Raw genomic sequence first — 17,469 nt, forward strand, 5'->3', positions numbered from 1 at the left:
TTCATTGGTCTCTTTAGACCAGGCATCCCCAAACCCAGCCCTCCAGATGTTTTGGGACTACAATTCCCATCATCCCTGACCACTGGTCCTGTTAGCTAGGGATGATGGGAGTTGTAGTCCCAAAACTTCTGGAGGGCCGAGTTTGGGGATGCCTGCTTTAGACCTTGCTTCCTTGCACAGGTCCCAGAAGACCAGTACTCTTGATTTCTCCTACTACAGGCAATTTCTCCTACTACAGGCTGGCTGTTTCAGCACCTTACATTCCCCGTGGGATTTTGCTGTCTCAGAACTAGCTCTCTAGGCTGCCATCGCTACCTGCCCCCAAAGCTGCAAAAATGATTTCCTCAGCAGGTGTAAGTGTCATGATTGCTATAGAAACTACTGGATTTTCTGTACTCCCAACCTTCCTAAGAAATCAATGAAAAGCAAGCAGGAATGGGAAACTGCAGTGAGCGAAAGACATGCATTGACATTATCTCTCCAGGGGGGCAACACCTACCCACCCCCATAAGGCTTCTTTCTTACTTACTTATACATTTGTATTCTGCTGTGCTGCTGCACCCATGTGCATCTGTGGAACATTTTTAAAACCATTTCTACCACCTTTTAAAAGTTTTTGAGCTCTGAGTCTTTGTATACCTATCTGAGAAGAGCTGTTGTACTGCATCTAAAATTTTCTGTGGAATTAACTGGAACACTATAAAGCAGCTAATTGGATTATATATACTGTGTGTACACGCGCACGCACGCACGCAGGCACACACACACACACACTATTGGTCTTCAATCACTGGGTTGTGAAGTGTCCAAACTGAGTGATGCCCTTTTTTAAAAAGGTGACTTGCAGTAGCAAAACCATTGCATCGTTGTTTTTAAAAGCTGCTTTAAGAGAAGAGGGGGAAGGGTTATATGGTAAAACTATTAAGAGTGAGTCCTGTGTTTGGAGGTTGAGTTAAATATGTTTTGGGTCTGCAAATGCTGAAGATTATTATTAGTATATATTCTATTCATGTGATGGATAGGACACATGAAGACTCCATGCAGTTGTTTGGGTCCCCTGAACAGTTTCGGATAAAGTAGCTATGAAGTTGAATCTACCACGTGGAAACTTGAAGATGCTTGGCATATCTGCTCTGATTGCTCATAAAAATGAAATGATGTATAAAATGCATTTTCTTTTTCCTTCATTGCCTGATCGTTGGCCCAGTTCAGTGTGACGCTTGAAGGTTAAGATGATTCTTTCAGCTTTTCGAAGGGAAAGCTTTTAGACCTCTGAACATTGCTCTGAACAATGTGGTTTCAGTTACTGACCAGATACCTACCTGTAGTTCCTTTTTTCAGTCAGTAGCTTTTCCTCATTTAGGATGTTATATCCAGTTATGGCAACCTTGCATAAATAGGTACTTGGCTGCAGCATTCATCCTTGCTCCCTAATATGCCTAGAGGGTTGTGGAGGGGTGGGGACTTTAGAGCAAATGGGGGGACATGGGAGCTGTGGGGGAAGGAGAAGGACTGGGGAAGTCTCAGCAACTGGTGTGATGTTGGATCTTATCCTTGCTTCTTTGTCTGTAGTTTGTGTGCATATAAAACGGGCCATTTTAAAAATAAACACTTGCAAAAGCCCTCTTGCTCTAGTGCTGCTTGCACTGAGTTTTTTATCCAAATGATCCAGAGTCGTAAAGAAAAGACAGAAGCTCAGTGAATGCTAAGTGTTGCATTTGCTTATTTATGTTGTTTGATATCAATTTGATCTGGGAATGAGACTGTTATATAAATAACTGAGATCAGCCACAGAAAATTCACAGACATAGCAGGCAGTTCTAATTAGCTTTTCAAATGTCCAGAGAGTTTTGGAGGAAAATGCATAGCTGATCATTTTCTTGGGCATTTAGGGGGCTGAGGCAGAGGCATTATTAATGGATCTGCAACCAACTTATTTAATAGCTCAGTAGCCAAAGGCCGTAGGTTGGTGGGGTTTGATATAATAACTGAGAATGGTACTTTTACTTGCCAGATGTGATGTCACTTGTTTAGCTTTCCCATGGGTCAGAAATATATAGTTTTATACTTCCAAAGGCTATTGCAAGCATTGGGTGGTCTTAATAAAACATTTATCTGCCCAAGTAGTAAAAATGGTATATTAACAGCCGTGTCATCTATGCTAAAACCACTCTCTGTGCAGGCGAAAGGAATCTGCCTGAAAATTTTGCCCAAAGACATCCTTTTCATGAAAAATGAAACAGTCTTGTGACCTTTTCCAATTGGGAATGCGAATCAGTTGGACCTTCCAAAGGCAAAGTATTCTCAATTTGATGTGCTGCATTTAATTGCAGTGGCGCAGCTGGAGTCCCAGCAGCTAATTGAATAATCCCAAATTGGTGTCTTCTGGGAATGCCCGGCATGATCAGTGCTTTGGTTTTGCCCTAGGAATAGCCTGCAAAGGAATTTGATGGAGAATCTCTGGGGGGAATTTGAGCTAGCAGCAGGGAATTGCAGCATTAGCCAGCCCTGTGGCCCTTATCTGGAGAGATTCAGTACATTTTTGGACAATGACCGCTTCGTTGGGATGCCAAATGTGCCCTTGACACTGCTGATTGATAGAATCTTCAGCAGTAAAAGCCTTCCTTGTAAGTGAACTGTATTGGGTTCCAAGTTGCTTTGTTATCCCTTGGCCACAGTGTCCAAAACACAATTATAGTTATTTTTCTGTCTGCAGGCACAGTTAATCATGGAGAGCTTTTGCTGACATTGAGGTTGGTTAGAGGCCAGAGGGGAAGTGAGAGGCATGGGGAGCAATTTTAGCCTTGATTTTACTAACTGGCTTGTACATAATATTTATAGCATTCATATCCTGCTCTTTCTCCAAAGAGTGAAGGGCAGCATACATAGGGCCATCACATTTTCATTCTCAGTAGCCTTGTGAAGTGGGCAACACAGTGGGGCTAAAATACATATGATGCTAATTGCATTATTCCCAATTATATTGTGTGTTCTTTTAAAAATATAATTACGGAGAGTGATTTTAATTGGGAATGGAGTGGGAGGGCTTAACTCTTTCATTCTTGCCAAACAGCAGTCAAAATTGTCTCCTTTGCTACAGTTAGGCTTTGGGGTGGAAAAGACACTCCCATGGGACACCCCCATATTTGTAATGTGGGATGGATTTATTTTGTCACCAGTGGTTGGGGAGATTTAAAAATCTCTCCATGCACTGTCCATGCATTTCTAGTCACTCCCCATGCCTGACATGAAATGTTAGAGAACCACATTGTGATTGGAAGTAAAACAAAAAGTGGAGCATGTGGTTTGAGAAGCATAGAATCACAGTTGGAAGGGACCCTAAGGATCATCCAGTCCTACCCCCTGCAATGCAGGAATATGCAGCTGTTCCATATGGGGATCGAACCTGCAACTTTGGCATTATCAGCCCAATGCTCTAACCAACTGAGCTATCCAGCTTAGGCCCTGTGTGTGTAAGCTAAGGCCATCCAATATGTATTCTGAATTGGTTTGAAATCCAGGTCCTTCAGTCAGGGTTCAAAATTAGCAGGGCACCAGGCACATTTCATTCCTAAAGATTCTCCATTTGTGAGCACCTCAAAAAGTCTGAGTTCCATTTTTTGCGTCTGGCTGACACTCATTACTGAAATGTATGTGCTTTGAAACTTCAAAGTGTATGTTAAGGATAGACAATACGTTAAGGAGTTTAACAATAAAGAGTAGAGTATTTTGAAAACTGAAGTATGGTACCAATATTTTTATTGTAAACACCAAATTAAACATGTGTAAACAATTTCTGTTAAAATGTGATATTAACATTGTATCACTTATGTGAATTGCAGATTGGTTCATGCTTATGAAAAGAATAAAGAGTGTTTCCCACCCCCCTCCCCCAAGTGACTACTAGACATTATGTTTTGGCGCCTGCAACCAAGGTCCCAGGAGCCATTTGGCTCCTAGCTTCTCTATACGAGTTTCTAACACTGCCTCCAATCATATACTTATATATAACACTATCTGGTACTACACTGTATGATTGTACAATTTTGGCTCTTCTTTAGGTAGCTCAGAGTTGTTGACATGGCTCTCTTAGGCAGTTTCTTACCTGATGCCTGCATAGTTTTAACCAGTGTTCTAGCACTATGACCACCAGACATCTTGTTATATTTTATGCTCTTTTTAAGAATCTGTTTTAACACTCAGTGTGTGGCTTCCCTCCCCCATTGTTTTACAGAGATCCGAGCCCAGCTTATTGAACAACTGAAATGTCTTGATCAGCAATGTGAGCTTAGAGTCCAGCTGCTCCAGGACCTGCAGGATTTTTTCCGCAAAAAGGCTGAGATCGAGATGGATTACTCCAGGAACTTGGAGAAGCTAGCTGAACGATTTCTGGCAAAAACAAGGAGCACCAAAGACCAGCAATTCAAGTAAAGTGTTGTTTCTTGCACAAGGGAGGGGGTAAAGCAAACAAACAAATAACATGAAAACCTATCTATTTATGAATGAATGAATGAATGAATGTGTATAACAAAGTACATGGTGTTTTCTTCTTCCTGTCTGGTTTTTTCCTGTTTTTTCCTGTCTTCCTAAAGCTGAAGAGTAGTTTTTATCCTGCTCCTCCTTCCAGATTTAGCTTGGAAGGGTGGGGCACTCAAATGTGTTGTGTCAGCGTATGTGATCTCTGCAGCATCACATCACTTGTGCTCATCTCTTGGTTGCTTGCCCAGTGGGAAGATGCACAGTCTCCTGTGAAATCTGGCACTTTTATGCCCTCTGTTACTTCTTCCTTCCCTCCTCTTTTGTGTGTTAAAGATAAGGACCCCAGAGTAGAGGATGCAAATCTAACACATAACTGGTGTTTGTCAGTATAAAGTGTGGCCATTGGAAAGCAAGGATTCTTCCTAAAGCTGTGCCACTGTAGCTTGTTGCTGATCTTTGTGAACTGTGGCTTCTGTGACTTTGTTTGAAGTGCTCCAGCTTTGATGCCTGTGAGAGGTTTCACACATGGAAGCAGCACCAGCATTTCCCACCTATTTGCCATGGGTTGCTAGCAGGGGCTCCTCCCATTCTCTGTTATGATAATCACTGGCGTCAATGACAGGATGTGCAAAAGGAGAGGAGGAAATGAGCCTCTCCTGCTGCTTATATTGGCTTTGAGAATGGATATGGATTGCGAATCCTCAGAAAATGAATGGAACGCTGTTTGACATCAATGTCAAAGGAAGGGGGCTCAGTATTGTATAGCTGCGTCCTTCAAGCCTGAAGGACAGTAGTCAGAGTGGGTCACCATCTATGTCTGACAGCCACGCAGTTTGAGGGGGGAGGGGATAAAGAGAAAGAGAAGCTGCTTTTGTATCAAAGTCATAAGTGAGATCTTAGGGAGCATATGTGACCATGATTCATTCTTGCTTCCTCTGCCAGCTACATTATTTCTGGAGCTGCATGTATGCACTTGAAGATGGTGCTTTTAAAGGGAACTGCCCCCAAAATTGTGAGCCAAATGGGACAGTCCTCTGCATTTTCATTGTCTCAGTAGGACATGATCTTTTATCCCATAGCTCCATGGCTCTGGTGAATTACGTGCTTCATTTTAAAAATTGATATTTGAATAAAAACCTGGTTTCTAATACTATGTATCCCCTCAAGATTGTGTTTGTTTGCTTTGCAAACTTAAAGGTGGCCAAGATACTCTGTGCAAATGCACTAATCCTTCAGTGCATTGAGCAATATCCCTGCTAAACTGCCTGTTGTGCAGCATTTTATGTAGGATACCAGTATTTTGGAACAGAATGGAAATGTATTGCCCATGAACTCAGAAGCACATGGCGAAGGTGCTTCTGTAATATCTCAGTGTTCTTATCCTAGAAACTTTATTTTCGCCTTTAAATGTTCCTAGCACAAACGTTTTCAGAGATGTGTATGAACATGTGATAGCATAGAATCGTTTAAAAGAACAGAAGCATGGAGGCATCCAAGAGAACTCAATCTAATGGATGTTAGTGTGCTAAGCTTCCCTGCTTCTAAAATATCCCTAGCACATTTTTTGATCCCAGGGTTGCAAGTTTCTCACATTTCATGAATGCCAAATTCATGATACGTTTTGTGGCAGAATATATGCAGCCAACCTCTTGTAGTTTTGCAGTTCCAAGACTCATGGGAATGCCATGCAAGAAATGCAAATGATGTGTAAATTAGACATGGCTTTCTGGCTCATTATGAGATCTAGTATTGCTTTCAGATGGATAAGATGCCCATCTCTGGAAAAGGGGAAAGGCCCTGCTTGTTGTCTGTATTGGACTACAGGGAGAAGGGAACCTTCCTAACTTCTGCTGCATAGCTCAACAATGTGCGAAGCCTTTCAAAATGTGTTGTTGGGATAGCAGCTGGGATGGCAGCTTGATGTAAAATAAGTGTTGGGATCACAATAATATCTGCTCCAGAATATTCAGCCTGTTCTTGGGAGAAAAGATCCATCTGGATGAGCCTCCATCCTAAATTCAGTTTGTTTAATTTCCAGCCATTGAGGGATTAGAATGCTTTGTTTTTATTACTCGATTTAATTGCTGTGTTTGGGAATACGGTTTGGCTATGATGGGAGATGCAACCTTCCTTTTTACTAGAAAGTCTTCCTCTGAAAGCCATTAACTTTTCACCCTTTGGCTTCCTTTTTATACAGCTTTGAAGTGGTTCACCTTTTGTTCTCCTCCTGACTGATACTTAATGCAAACATCCTCATTAAGACATACACTGCACTACATCACTACCAAAGCCTGATCCCCTAAGCATAGCCAATAAAGAGAGTTGTAAGTGTCCTTCTCATATTTATAGAACTATAATTGTGTCTTGAACATTTTTTGTCTGCCATTTTCCATCAACAGCGGGAGGCTTTAAAAATGCTTTAGATCTGCACTCTGTGTGCCATTAAAGAGAAATGTCGGTTTTGGGTAGTTGTTAGTTCTTGCGTAGCCCAAATGCACAACCCCTAGGTTTTTCCAGTGATAAGTGCAAGAATAAACTTCTGTTTAATGATGGTGTCAAATTTCCCTAGTGGAAATGCTCTCTCATTAGAGACATTTTGCCTATAGCTGCTGCTTTCCTTCTGTTGGGTGTTTCAGTTGAACATTTGATATGGAAGTTGTTAAGCTAGCCAGCAGGCTTTTAATTAATGCTGCAGTGTGTGTTACTCAGAAGTGTTGGGGAACAGTTGTAGCAGATTACTTTTTTTCTTTCTGTTCATGGGTGAAATTTTGTTTGTTAAAGCAGAGTGTCTTGGTTTCCCATATGATTATAGCCAAAAGTGTGATGAGTATCCAAAGTAGATAAAATGGTTAATATGATCCCTTGTTCTAATTTGGAGTACACAACCCTTTAAGTTACAGAAATAACCAGTTTCCTAGCACTGATTCTCACCCATCCCTGCAGCAAAATTTTCACAACCCATGAAACCTGTGTTTTGGGCTAATATTAATAGGTTGTTGGGGACCAGAATTCTGTCATGAGCAGCTTTTCCTGTTTTAGTGTTTGCATCTTATAGATGCTATTTTGGTGGTTTACCTGCTGGCACCAGCGGCTTTTAAGCTACTTGTTTTGCAGTGGCGTGATCAATTTTTCCCTAGCCAGTGGTGATTATAGGCTAATATCACTGTTTGCAGCTTTGAAAGTTCCAAGTTGTCTCTTCTTCGTCTTCTTTGGCAATCACGAGTAAGATTGTCTTCCATGAACACAGTCCTAACAATGAGTCCGTAAGTGACAGTGGAGGCCAATTCTGGATCCACACGTCTTTCCACAGTGGGGACATAGGTTTCTGGGTGGGAGTTTATCATGGTGAGGGTTTGCCAAACGTGCCTACCTCTTAGCACGTTTCTCCTTTTCGTCCTGAGTTTGTGCTTCTACAAAGTTCATGGCACCTTTGGTAAAGGCTGTTCACCAATTGGAGCGCTTACAGGTCAGTGTTCCCAAGTTACCAGTGCTTATCCTACATTTTTAAAGATTTGCCTTGAGAGTGTCTTTAAACCTCTTTTGTTTTCCTCTGGTATTTCTCTTTCCATTCTTAAGTTGGGAGTAGTTGCTTTGTAAGATGATAATCAGGCATCCGAACAACATGGCCAGTCCAACGAAGTTGATGTTAAAGAATCATTGCTTCAACACTGGTGATCTTTGTTTATTCTAAGTTGTACAAAAAGTAAGGGTAGATATGTTGGCTCATAAGAAGAACTCCAAAATCTGTATTAGTGCAATGTCTTTTTGATAGGCCTACTGAAGTATCACAAAATAGCATGCAAGCTTTTGAGTGCTGCTGAACTTTTCACCAGGGTAGGAGGTAAGCAAAGCAAAGTTGGGGCAGGGAGAAAAACTGCTGGTGATGATGCCACGAGTCTATATCTGGGATGAATCTTAATGCAGAATGGGGAAGGAAGTAGCAGGCATTCAGATGAAACTCCTTTATGTGCCACACAGGTATCAGGTTGCACCAAAGCCTTCAGGGGAAGGAGAAAAATAGCAAAGACTGATTCCTCAACTCTGGAATTACAAAAATCAACTGTTAATCCCACGTTTGTCCCTTTACCTTTGGGTAAGACACAGAATTTCCATCATAGGTGGAAAACAGTAATAAAAAGAAACTAGGGAGAAAATACAATCAGTAACAACAGGTAGAGATTAATTTTTGGTCGTGTGCCTAAACGTCAATAGAAGCAAATTTGGTAACTTTACCTAACAGCTGGAGGAAATGTTCCCTCAGAGAATCATGTTTTATCTTCAGGTGATAGAAGACCCTCTTCTTCCACTTCTGCTGTTTAATGGCTAAATTTGGTATATTCCTAGCCGAATGAAAGGTAGCTGTGTTTGTTCATAAAAAACAATACCAGAATTCATCTCAGGGCAATACCTAATAGCAATATGTGCTAGTCAAGCTCTCCTTACCATACGGTGTGACAATTTTTCTCTCCTCTCTCACTTTGCTTTATTTTACTGTCTAGCCTGATGAAGAGCTTAGGAGAACGCAAAACACTTGCACACCAATACACACACACACACACACACACACACACACGGTTGGCCAGTTTAAAGGTATTCCCCTAATATGGATTTTTGAAATGCTTGTAACTGTAAGTCATGTTCCTTCTTGCTACTCAGGAATCCTCTCATCTGAAGATCAGTCTGAGACCCTTCAAATGCCTCTACTTTCCATCTCAGCTGTTTGTGTCACCTGCCATCTGTCTGTCACCCATGGCGTTCCATAAAAGCCTCCAGTTTGAAACAAGAGAGATGGAACTTGAAGGCCTGTGCTGCAATTCTTACAAGATTTTGTGAGAATAGCAGCATCTTTCTGTCTCTCTTGAATTTTTTTCATGTCTTCTAAAACTCTTCTTCTGTAAGGGCAGAGCAAGCAACACATGTAGTCATTGTGCAGTGTATGAACACTCACAAGGATGTTCTTCACCTGTTAATAAGCCCATTTGACAGGGGACCAAAAGGGCAGTACCCCCAATTTACCCCTCTCCTTTCCGGTTTCCAATGAATAACAAGATTTAAGGCCCTTGGGATTCAGACAACATGCTGGTCCCCCACACTTCCATTTCCCCTTTCCCCACTCACTTCAGCAACTGCCATTGTCCCCTTGAAACACAACTTTAAAATGGGGTTGTTTGTCTCCCTTGCCTCAGCAGGTCCTGTGCATCCAGTTGCATGTAAGAAGGATGCTGCTGCAGCTTTATGTAAGCCATAAAACTAATAATGTAGGGACTATATTAGAGGACGGATTAGTAAGAAAAATTACTGCTTCATTTTCTTTTTTGCATTTTCGGATATCTCTTACTTCTTTATCTTGAATCCTTTAATCACACATCCTGAATTTGAAATGTGGTGTAGATTAAACAGCTTTACTTATTCACAGTCTCAAATTGACTCTCAATCACAGTTGGGGTTTCTAATGCCATGTGGTTACTAAAAGGGAGCTGACTTGGATCTGTGTCTTCCGATTTCACACATGTTCAGGCCATAGAGGTCACCTCCAAGGTGGGGAACCTATCAGCCCCTTTGTAACAGGTTTACTTTACCCAAAGTGGCTCCAGAAACCTAAGTTTGTCCCAGTCCATGAGCTGCTATAGGAATGGAAGTCAGAGAAGCATTGTTCATTCTGTGTCTACCACACGGGTCCAACATGACATTAGAAGAGCTCAGGCACTTGTAGCCATGATATATAAATAAGCTACTTTTCCTGGTCATTGACGTGAAGGGAGAAGAATATTGAATTTGTCATGGTGCTGCTAAACGTGCAGGAAAACAGACACCGAGGCCTCAAACTGAAGCTTTGAATCAAACACTTTGGAAGCCCCAAGAGATTTTATTCTTTAGCAGAACTATTTCAGGGTAGCAGATGGTTTGAAATCTGGCTCCAAGTCCCAAACTCTCTGCAATGGATGCAGAACAATGGATTTACCTGCAGGGGAAGCTTCTGATGCCACTGTTTTCTCTTATTGCTGAAGCAGGAGCTATGTGGCATGGAAGGATCCTATGCTAACAATGCTCTTATTGGCAAGTCTATTACACCCTCCTGCCTGTAGTTGAGTGTAGTTGAATCAGGAGCTTGCATGTGCTAAAGGGAGAGTTCAACATAGATTTCAGGGATGAGGCCCACTTCTGGCTTTCCGCGTAGCTGCATCCTAAATTATTATTATTATTATTATTATTATTATTATTATTATTTATTTATTTATAATGAAACACCTATATGAAGGTTAGAGAACTGAATATCCTACAGTGAAGCAACTTTTTTCTGACATTTGTAACTCTGATATGTTCTATCATTTATACTGCCAAATTACCCGCGCTATAGCTATGCATTGTCTTGCAAAATTACACCTATGGCCTGCTCGACCTCCAAAATGCTTAATTACATTTGTTTTCAAGGAGGAGCATGATGTCACCAGTATACTGATGATATGCAGCTCTATCTGTGCATTCCATCTGAATCAGGAGAGACTGTGGAGGTGTTGGATGGGGGCCTGGAAGCAGTGATGGGCTGGATTGGGGCCAAGAAAGCGAAGAGGTGCTCATGGGTAGTCAGCTCTCATATCAGGGAATTAGGCAGATGATGTTTTGGGAGTGGCTGCACTCTCCCTGAAGGAATATGTTCATAGCCTGGGAGGACTCATTGATGTCATATCTGTCCAAGTGGCCTCTGTGGCTAGGAGTAATTATGCCCAGCTCAGGCTGGTCCACTAGCTATAGCCATTCCTGGACTGGGAAAGTCCGGCTTCAGGGGTCCTCCTGTCCGGAATCTGCAGCTAGTACAGATTGGTGAATGGTTTAGCCCAGGGGTAGGCAACCTAAGGCTCGGGGACCAGATGCAGCCCAATTGCCTTCTTAATCCGGCCCGTGGGACGGTCTGGGAATCAGCGTGTTTTTACATGAGTAGAATGTGTGCTTTTATTTAAAATGCAACTCTGGATTATTTGTGGGGCATAGGAATTCGTTCATTTTATTTTTCAAAATATAGTCCGGCCCACCACATGGTCTGAGGGACAGTGGACCGGCCCCTTGCTGAAAAAGGTTGCTGACCCCTGGTTTAGCCCAGTGGGACCACAGGTCACCAGTCCTGAAAGCACTGTGTGTGGCTCCTAGTGAGCTACCACGCCCAACTCAAGCTGTTAATATTTGCCTTAAATGGCTTGGCACCCAAATATCCAAAAGAGCACCTCCACCAGTATCAACCACCTCAGATCTTACAGTCTACAGGGGAGATCCTGTTGGGATCTCCAGTCTCTGGAGGCTGCCGGGTTGGCACTGACTCATAACCGAACCTTCTTGATAGGACTCTCCCATTTGTGGAACATTTTTCCTGGTGAGGTGTGTCTGTCTCCCTCAGTGTTAATGTTTAGGTGGAATTTTAAAGCATTCCTGTTCACCTAGGCACATGGTAGTTGAAAGACATTGTTTCTGGCAACTTTGAAATTAGTAGTTGTGAGGATGTTTGTTTTTTCTTTAATTATTTTTGTAGTTTGTTGTTTGCTATCCTGGTATTCTTTGGGTGGCGGTGGTGATACTGTCAGCAGCTCTGTGTGGCCTGGGTGAGAGACTTTTCTAAGTCTTCTTGCCCGAGTTCCTTTAACTAGACCTGCCAAGGACCTTGAAACAGTCTATATACAAAGCATGTTCTCTGCCATATCTTACCAAGCAGCTAAACAAAAGTAACACTGCGGCCTATTTTAAGACAGGATGATAAAATGGCTTTAGAAAATGAGGATAATCTTCGGAAGTGAGATGCTAAGCAGCAATTGTCAACTTCCAACTATCAGAGCAGCCAGGACATCCCAGTATGAAGTTCAGGCGACTTTTTGGCTGCCTGTGTCCTGAAGAGGATGCAGAACAAGCCTGGCAGCCTTCAGGCTGAGCACTTGTAAACAACAGATGTTCACAACTAGAATATTGGGTGGTGATTGTGGTGGGTTTTTTAAAGGACTTGAGGTGTGGGGGAAATGAGCCTAAAGATCACCACTGCTTGAAAATCTTAAAAGTATATAATTAGAATAAAGAGTGCATTATGACTTTAAGCGGTTTGAAAGAAATAAGCCTTGTATATGAAAACAGTGCTAAACCTTGAAAATTCTATTATCACTCAGGCATTTTCCTAAGTGATCTAAGAACACCTTGTACTATGGAGTGTGTAGATTGTTAAATTTCAGCATGCTATTAATGATGAAATGGATTTATTGAATATTTTAATACAAAAAGGATGCATATATTTAATATCAAAAGAATACATGCCATTAATGATAACATTGATTAATCACAGCAAGAAAAAGAAGGATATTGATGTTTTTATTAAGATTTTGTTGTAGTTTTATTGTTGCATGTTACATTTTGTTTGATATCCTCTATCTTGTGTCTGGGTATGTTCAGTGGCGGGGTGGATTATAAACAGTCACAATAAAAAGGTAAATAATGTCTATTTACCCTTTTATTGTGATTCTTTATAACTAGTTTTAATTAGAAAAATCTTTTTGATATTCCATTTCCTAAGTACTTTCATCTTGTAACAGATGTTAAGATCTGGGAATTAAATCTAAAAGCTGTTGTATTTTAGTACTTAAATCTCATTGCAAGCTACTGAGGGCTAAACTTCTAAATATCAGTCATTAGATTTGAAAAATTAATACCAACCTCTTAAGTGCCATCTTTTATCTTGTGTGTGTTTGTATTTTAAATATGGTAAACGGGCATGTTAAACTATTCAGAACTTTTCCTTTCCTCCCCATGATCCTAGGAGTGTATTTGGCATATACGGTTTTGAGAGACCTGCTTTACCCCCTAGACTTTATTTGAATTAGTCAACAGTGACTCAGTGGACCTGTTTTGTAAATCAAAACACTAGAAATGCCAGTAGATTTTGCCTTATTGAATTGGTCCTGCGAATGTTCAGATACATTCCATTTCAACATAAATTTTGAAAGCCTTCAGAGGATGAGGAAAGTTCTGATTGGAAAGTTCACCAGGGTGCTTAAGAGTGTAATCCTATACCTGGGAATAATCCTCACTGAATTAAATGGAACTTTCTTCTAAGTGTACTAAGTGTACTATACAAGTATAGAATTGTACTGTAAATGGTTGAAATTCTACTTCTTAACATCAAACCTGTAAATTGGGTCTGTAAACTAGTTTAACAGGCAGCCGTGCTGGTCCAAAATAGCTTATCAGGTAGTACAAACCCTGTCCTACTTGCTGCCTGAGGTATAATGTGTTAACCTCTGACCCTCTTGCCACAGGCAGAGAATCCCCATTATTGCTGAATACATAACTTAAGAGTCAATGTCAAAGGCTTGCATTACATCTGGGATTATTTAAAATTTTCTTAGCTCCATCTATTTGCAGCTTTTATGCAGTTGTTCAGTGGAAAGCAAACAGGAACCTTTTTGTTTCAACCCTGACCTGAGGTTTTTTTTTAATAATGAAAGCTAGATGTATGCCACTGACTGTGAAATGATTCAGTTAGTAACAAGTCATCGAAATACTTTGTGTCACAACAACATGCTTATATCTTGACGGTTGTGGGCACTTTTACCTACCATGGTGAACTTACCACTGTTAACAGCAGCTGAGATCTGGGCTAGGTAATGTGTCTCAACATAAGCATAGGAACTGTCACAAAAAAACAGAAATGGTTGTGCCAAAATTTTGACATACCGTATTTTTCGCCCTATAGGACGCACTTTTTCCCCTCCAAAAATGAAGGGGAAATGTGTGTGCGTCCTATGGGGCGAATGCAGGCTTTCGCTGAAGCCTGGAGAGCGAGAGGCGTCGGTGCGCACCGACACCTCTCGCTCTCCAGGCTCCAGGAAGCTATCTGCAAGCCTTGCATGCCCGGGGGGAGTTCCCCAAGGCGCGCAAGGCTTGCAGGTGGCAGCCTGCAGCGCGGAGCATGGGGCGCCCTCCGGAGGACGCCCCGTGCTTCGCGCAGGTGTCAGCAAGCCTTGCACACCGGGGGGAACTCCCCCCGGGAGCGCAAGGCTTGCGGGCGGCAGCCTGCAGCGCGGAGCACAGGGCGCCCTTGGGAGGACGCCCCGTGCTTTGCGCAGGTGTCCGCAGCCTGCCACCCGGCACGTAAGGCGCCCTGAAGCAGAGCACCCCTCGCGCCGGGCAGACATCGGCCAGCCCCACAAGCTCGGGGGACAGCGGGGAGGCGCGGCGCCGCCATCCCACTGTTCCCCGACCTGGTTTTGGGGGGGAAATAAAGGAATTTTTTCCCCCTTTATTCCCCCCCCCAAAAAATAGGTGCGTCCTATGGGACGGAGCGTCCTATAGGGCGAAAAATACGGTACTTAGAATCATAGAACTGGAGAGTTGGAAAGGGACCACATACAGGAATCTTTTGTGCAGTGTGGGACTCAAACCCATGACCCTGACATTAAGAGTCCCGTGCTCTACCAACTGAGCCGAAACCCAAACTTCTCTCTCTTCCCCTCGGCTTTGCTTCCTGGTTTAGCACCATTGTTTGGGAAGCAGGCATTAGCAGCGAGCACCATATTTTTAAATAAGGAAAAAAATGGGTCTTCTTACCAAACTTCACGAGTCTATGCTGATTTTTTAATATATTTTTTTGGAGAGGGGAAGTATTTGTATTTGAGCACAAGCAACCTGGTATAGTTGAACCAGCTCCAGCCTTTGGGGAAATATCATCCTTTAATCCTTTTCACACTGAGGCATTGGAGCAATAATATCCAACCAGAAGTAATGAATTGGAGTCGATGTTTGATCTACATGAAGGGATCCCTTTTGAGCACTGCACGTTTGAAGCCTTCTCCTTGGGTGGTCATAAATCTAAATCAGAGCATTCACCACTTTCACAGCAAAAGTCAGCCTGCATGGTACAGTAGCTGCATTTAGTGGTGCTTAAATTCCTTTGTAGTTTTAGTTAGAAATGCTATTAGCTTCCCTTCCATGAAATTCCCTCAGAGGCAATCACCCTCCAGTTATAAGTGACAGTTCTTGTGTATGCATGGCTATCATTGAGTGAGTTTTTAATTTTTATGAAAGCAAAACCCTTCTTTTTAACCTCCACCTCTGCTCTTCTCTTTCCCAGAATATCCTGTCTGTCTTGTCTGTCTTTTTCAGATTGTGATCTCTTTACTGTAGGGTTAGTCCTTATCTCTGCAAATGCTTCTCAATGCTGAGCTGCCTGTGTTAAATAAAAATTATGTAAATAGACTGTTTATTTTGTAAAATCTCTTTGAGATGAAGGGTGCAAAAACAAGAAAGGTGGCCTTATTGTTCCTGGATTAAATAGGGGACGTGGGGAGCCCTCATGGTTATAATGCAATATCTAAAGTGGGTTCCCAAGACATGTGTCCCGACTGCGTGAGGCTGAGATTTGGGCGTGGACTGACTGAGGTGACAGTCCCAGACAGAAATTAGAATGGTGCTTTGCTTAATCATATTCCCCCCTCCTGCCCCATGGCCTTTCATGTGTAACCTCATGCGGTATGTCAACATGCAAACTGGCGCCACCAGACACCAGTGGTTCTACTTGCCATATTTCTGTGGGCCCTTGGTATTTCTGCTATGCACCACTTTGGAATAGCTTTGTGAATTGTGGCGCAGTAGTTTGGACAGCTGAGAATTGTCTCTCTTAACTCTTTAATGTCCATATATTTTCCTTTGGTTTAAAGGAGATTTTCATGCTGTGCTCTTCTTGCTCTCTCTCTCTCTCTCTCTCTCTCTCTCTCTCTCTCTCTCTCTCTCTCTCTTTTTGGCGGGGTGGGTGGGGAGAACCATGTCATCCAAGCCATATCAGTTGGCATAGGGCTTGGGTAGGCAACTCTAAAGAACCGGAGAATGGTGATTTCAGTCCTCCTGTTCTGGTGGCGGGCACTTTCTAGATATTGCCTGTGGTGTGCCTTGGTTTGGCTCATAACATATTAATTCTTGACAGTTTTGGGAATTCAGTTGCAGGGCATGAGAAGCTAGCATTATGCCGTATTTGGAAGAGAGAGCAAGTCTTCATGGTTCACATATGGAAGTGGACCCTTAGTATGGCAGTCCAGCTGGACTGGGTGTAAGGAGGAGCTCCAGCTTTGTGGCAACTGCTGAGAAGAAACAAAAGGAGAACTAGTTGTTTTTACCACCACCCCCCCAAAAAAGGGGGGAAGCATTTTGATGAAAAGAGACCTTTGACCTCCATAAAAAGGTTGTCTTGGAGCAATTCTCTCCCTAAACATGTTTGTTTGGCACAACCATTGTTAGCTTTTTGGTACTAGGTTATGCCAATTAGGTATATTATTATTATTACTGTTATTATTATTAGACCAAGTCTTTAAGACCTTTACTGTAACTGCTCTTGTTTGCTTTTTACTTGCTTTTAATATTATGTTAATGCTTTTTAAATAATTAAAACAAAACAACCCCAAACTATTAGAGTGGTAAGCTGCCCTGAGGACTTCATATCGTACAAAGGTGGGGTAGATTTTTAAACAAACTGTGGTATGTCAGTAGTTTCTTCTAGTAAGCTCTCCTTCCCTCCCTCTCCTTTTTAATAAAAATGTATTATTGTGCCAGCTTTCCATGATGACAAGCTGCTGCTCAGGAGGCTGGCCGTGAATAAACTCCTCTACCTGTTTTTCCAACGTCACACTGTTCTTTGGCTCAGAGGCATGAAGGCCAGGTTTGAGGAAATGTTTTGCTAGCTTTATTTATGGGCAAAATATCACAAGTAGAGGAAGAAGATTATGCTTGCGGGAATATATGACAATGCCTACTGAAATAGATGCCTTGTTCCACCTTCCTAATCTACACTGGATATGCCAGGGTGGGTGGGGAACCATAAGCCCTCTTCAGGAGTTCATGAACTCAAGAGGGGGGAAGTGTGTGCATGCCACTCCCTGTGTGTACACCTGCCGCACCCTTTCACATATTTAGTCTGAGCATCTGAAGAAGTCTGGATGGACACGCTTTGAAGCTACCTCAGTGCCTGGA

General features: G+C 42.3%; 1 protein-coding gene across 6 annotated transcripts in view; it reads left to right on the forward strand.

The window, feature by feature from the left end:
• Positions 1 to 17,469, forward strand: part of SRGAP2 (SLIT-ROBO Rho GTPase activating protein 2) — a 196,136-nt gene that overhangs the window by 53,402 nt on the left and 125,265 nt on the right. For all 6 annotated transcript variants that reach the window (XR_014548983.1, XM_083617107.1, XM_083617110.1 and 3 more), the window contains exon 2: positions 4,235 to 4,427. Coding sequence is in view for 5 of the 6 variants with exons in the window: in XM_083617107.1 (XP_083473233.1) it covers positions 4,235 to 4,427 (193 nt within the window). In the remaining variant the exon portion in view is untranslated. The remainder of the gene's footprint in view (positions 1 to 4,234; positions 4,428 to 17,469) is intronic.

The sequence above is a fragment of the Podarcis filfolensis genome (genome assembly GCF_964270895.1).
Source record: "Podarcis filfolensis genome assembly, chromosome: 6".
Lineage (NCBI taxonomy): Eukaryota > Metazoa > Chordata > Lepidosauria > Squamata > Lacertidae > Podarcis > Podarcis filfolensis.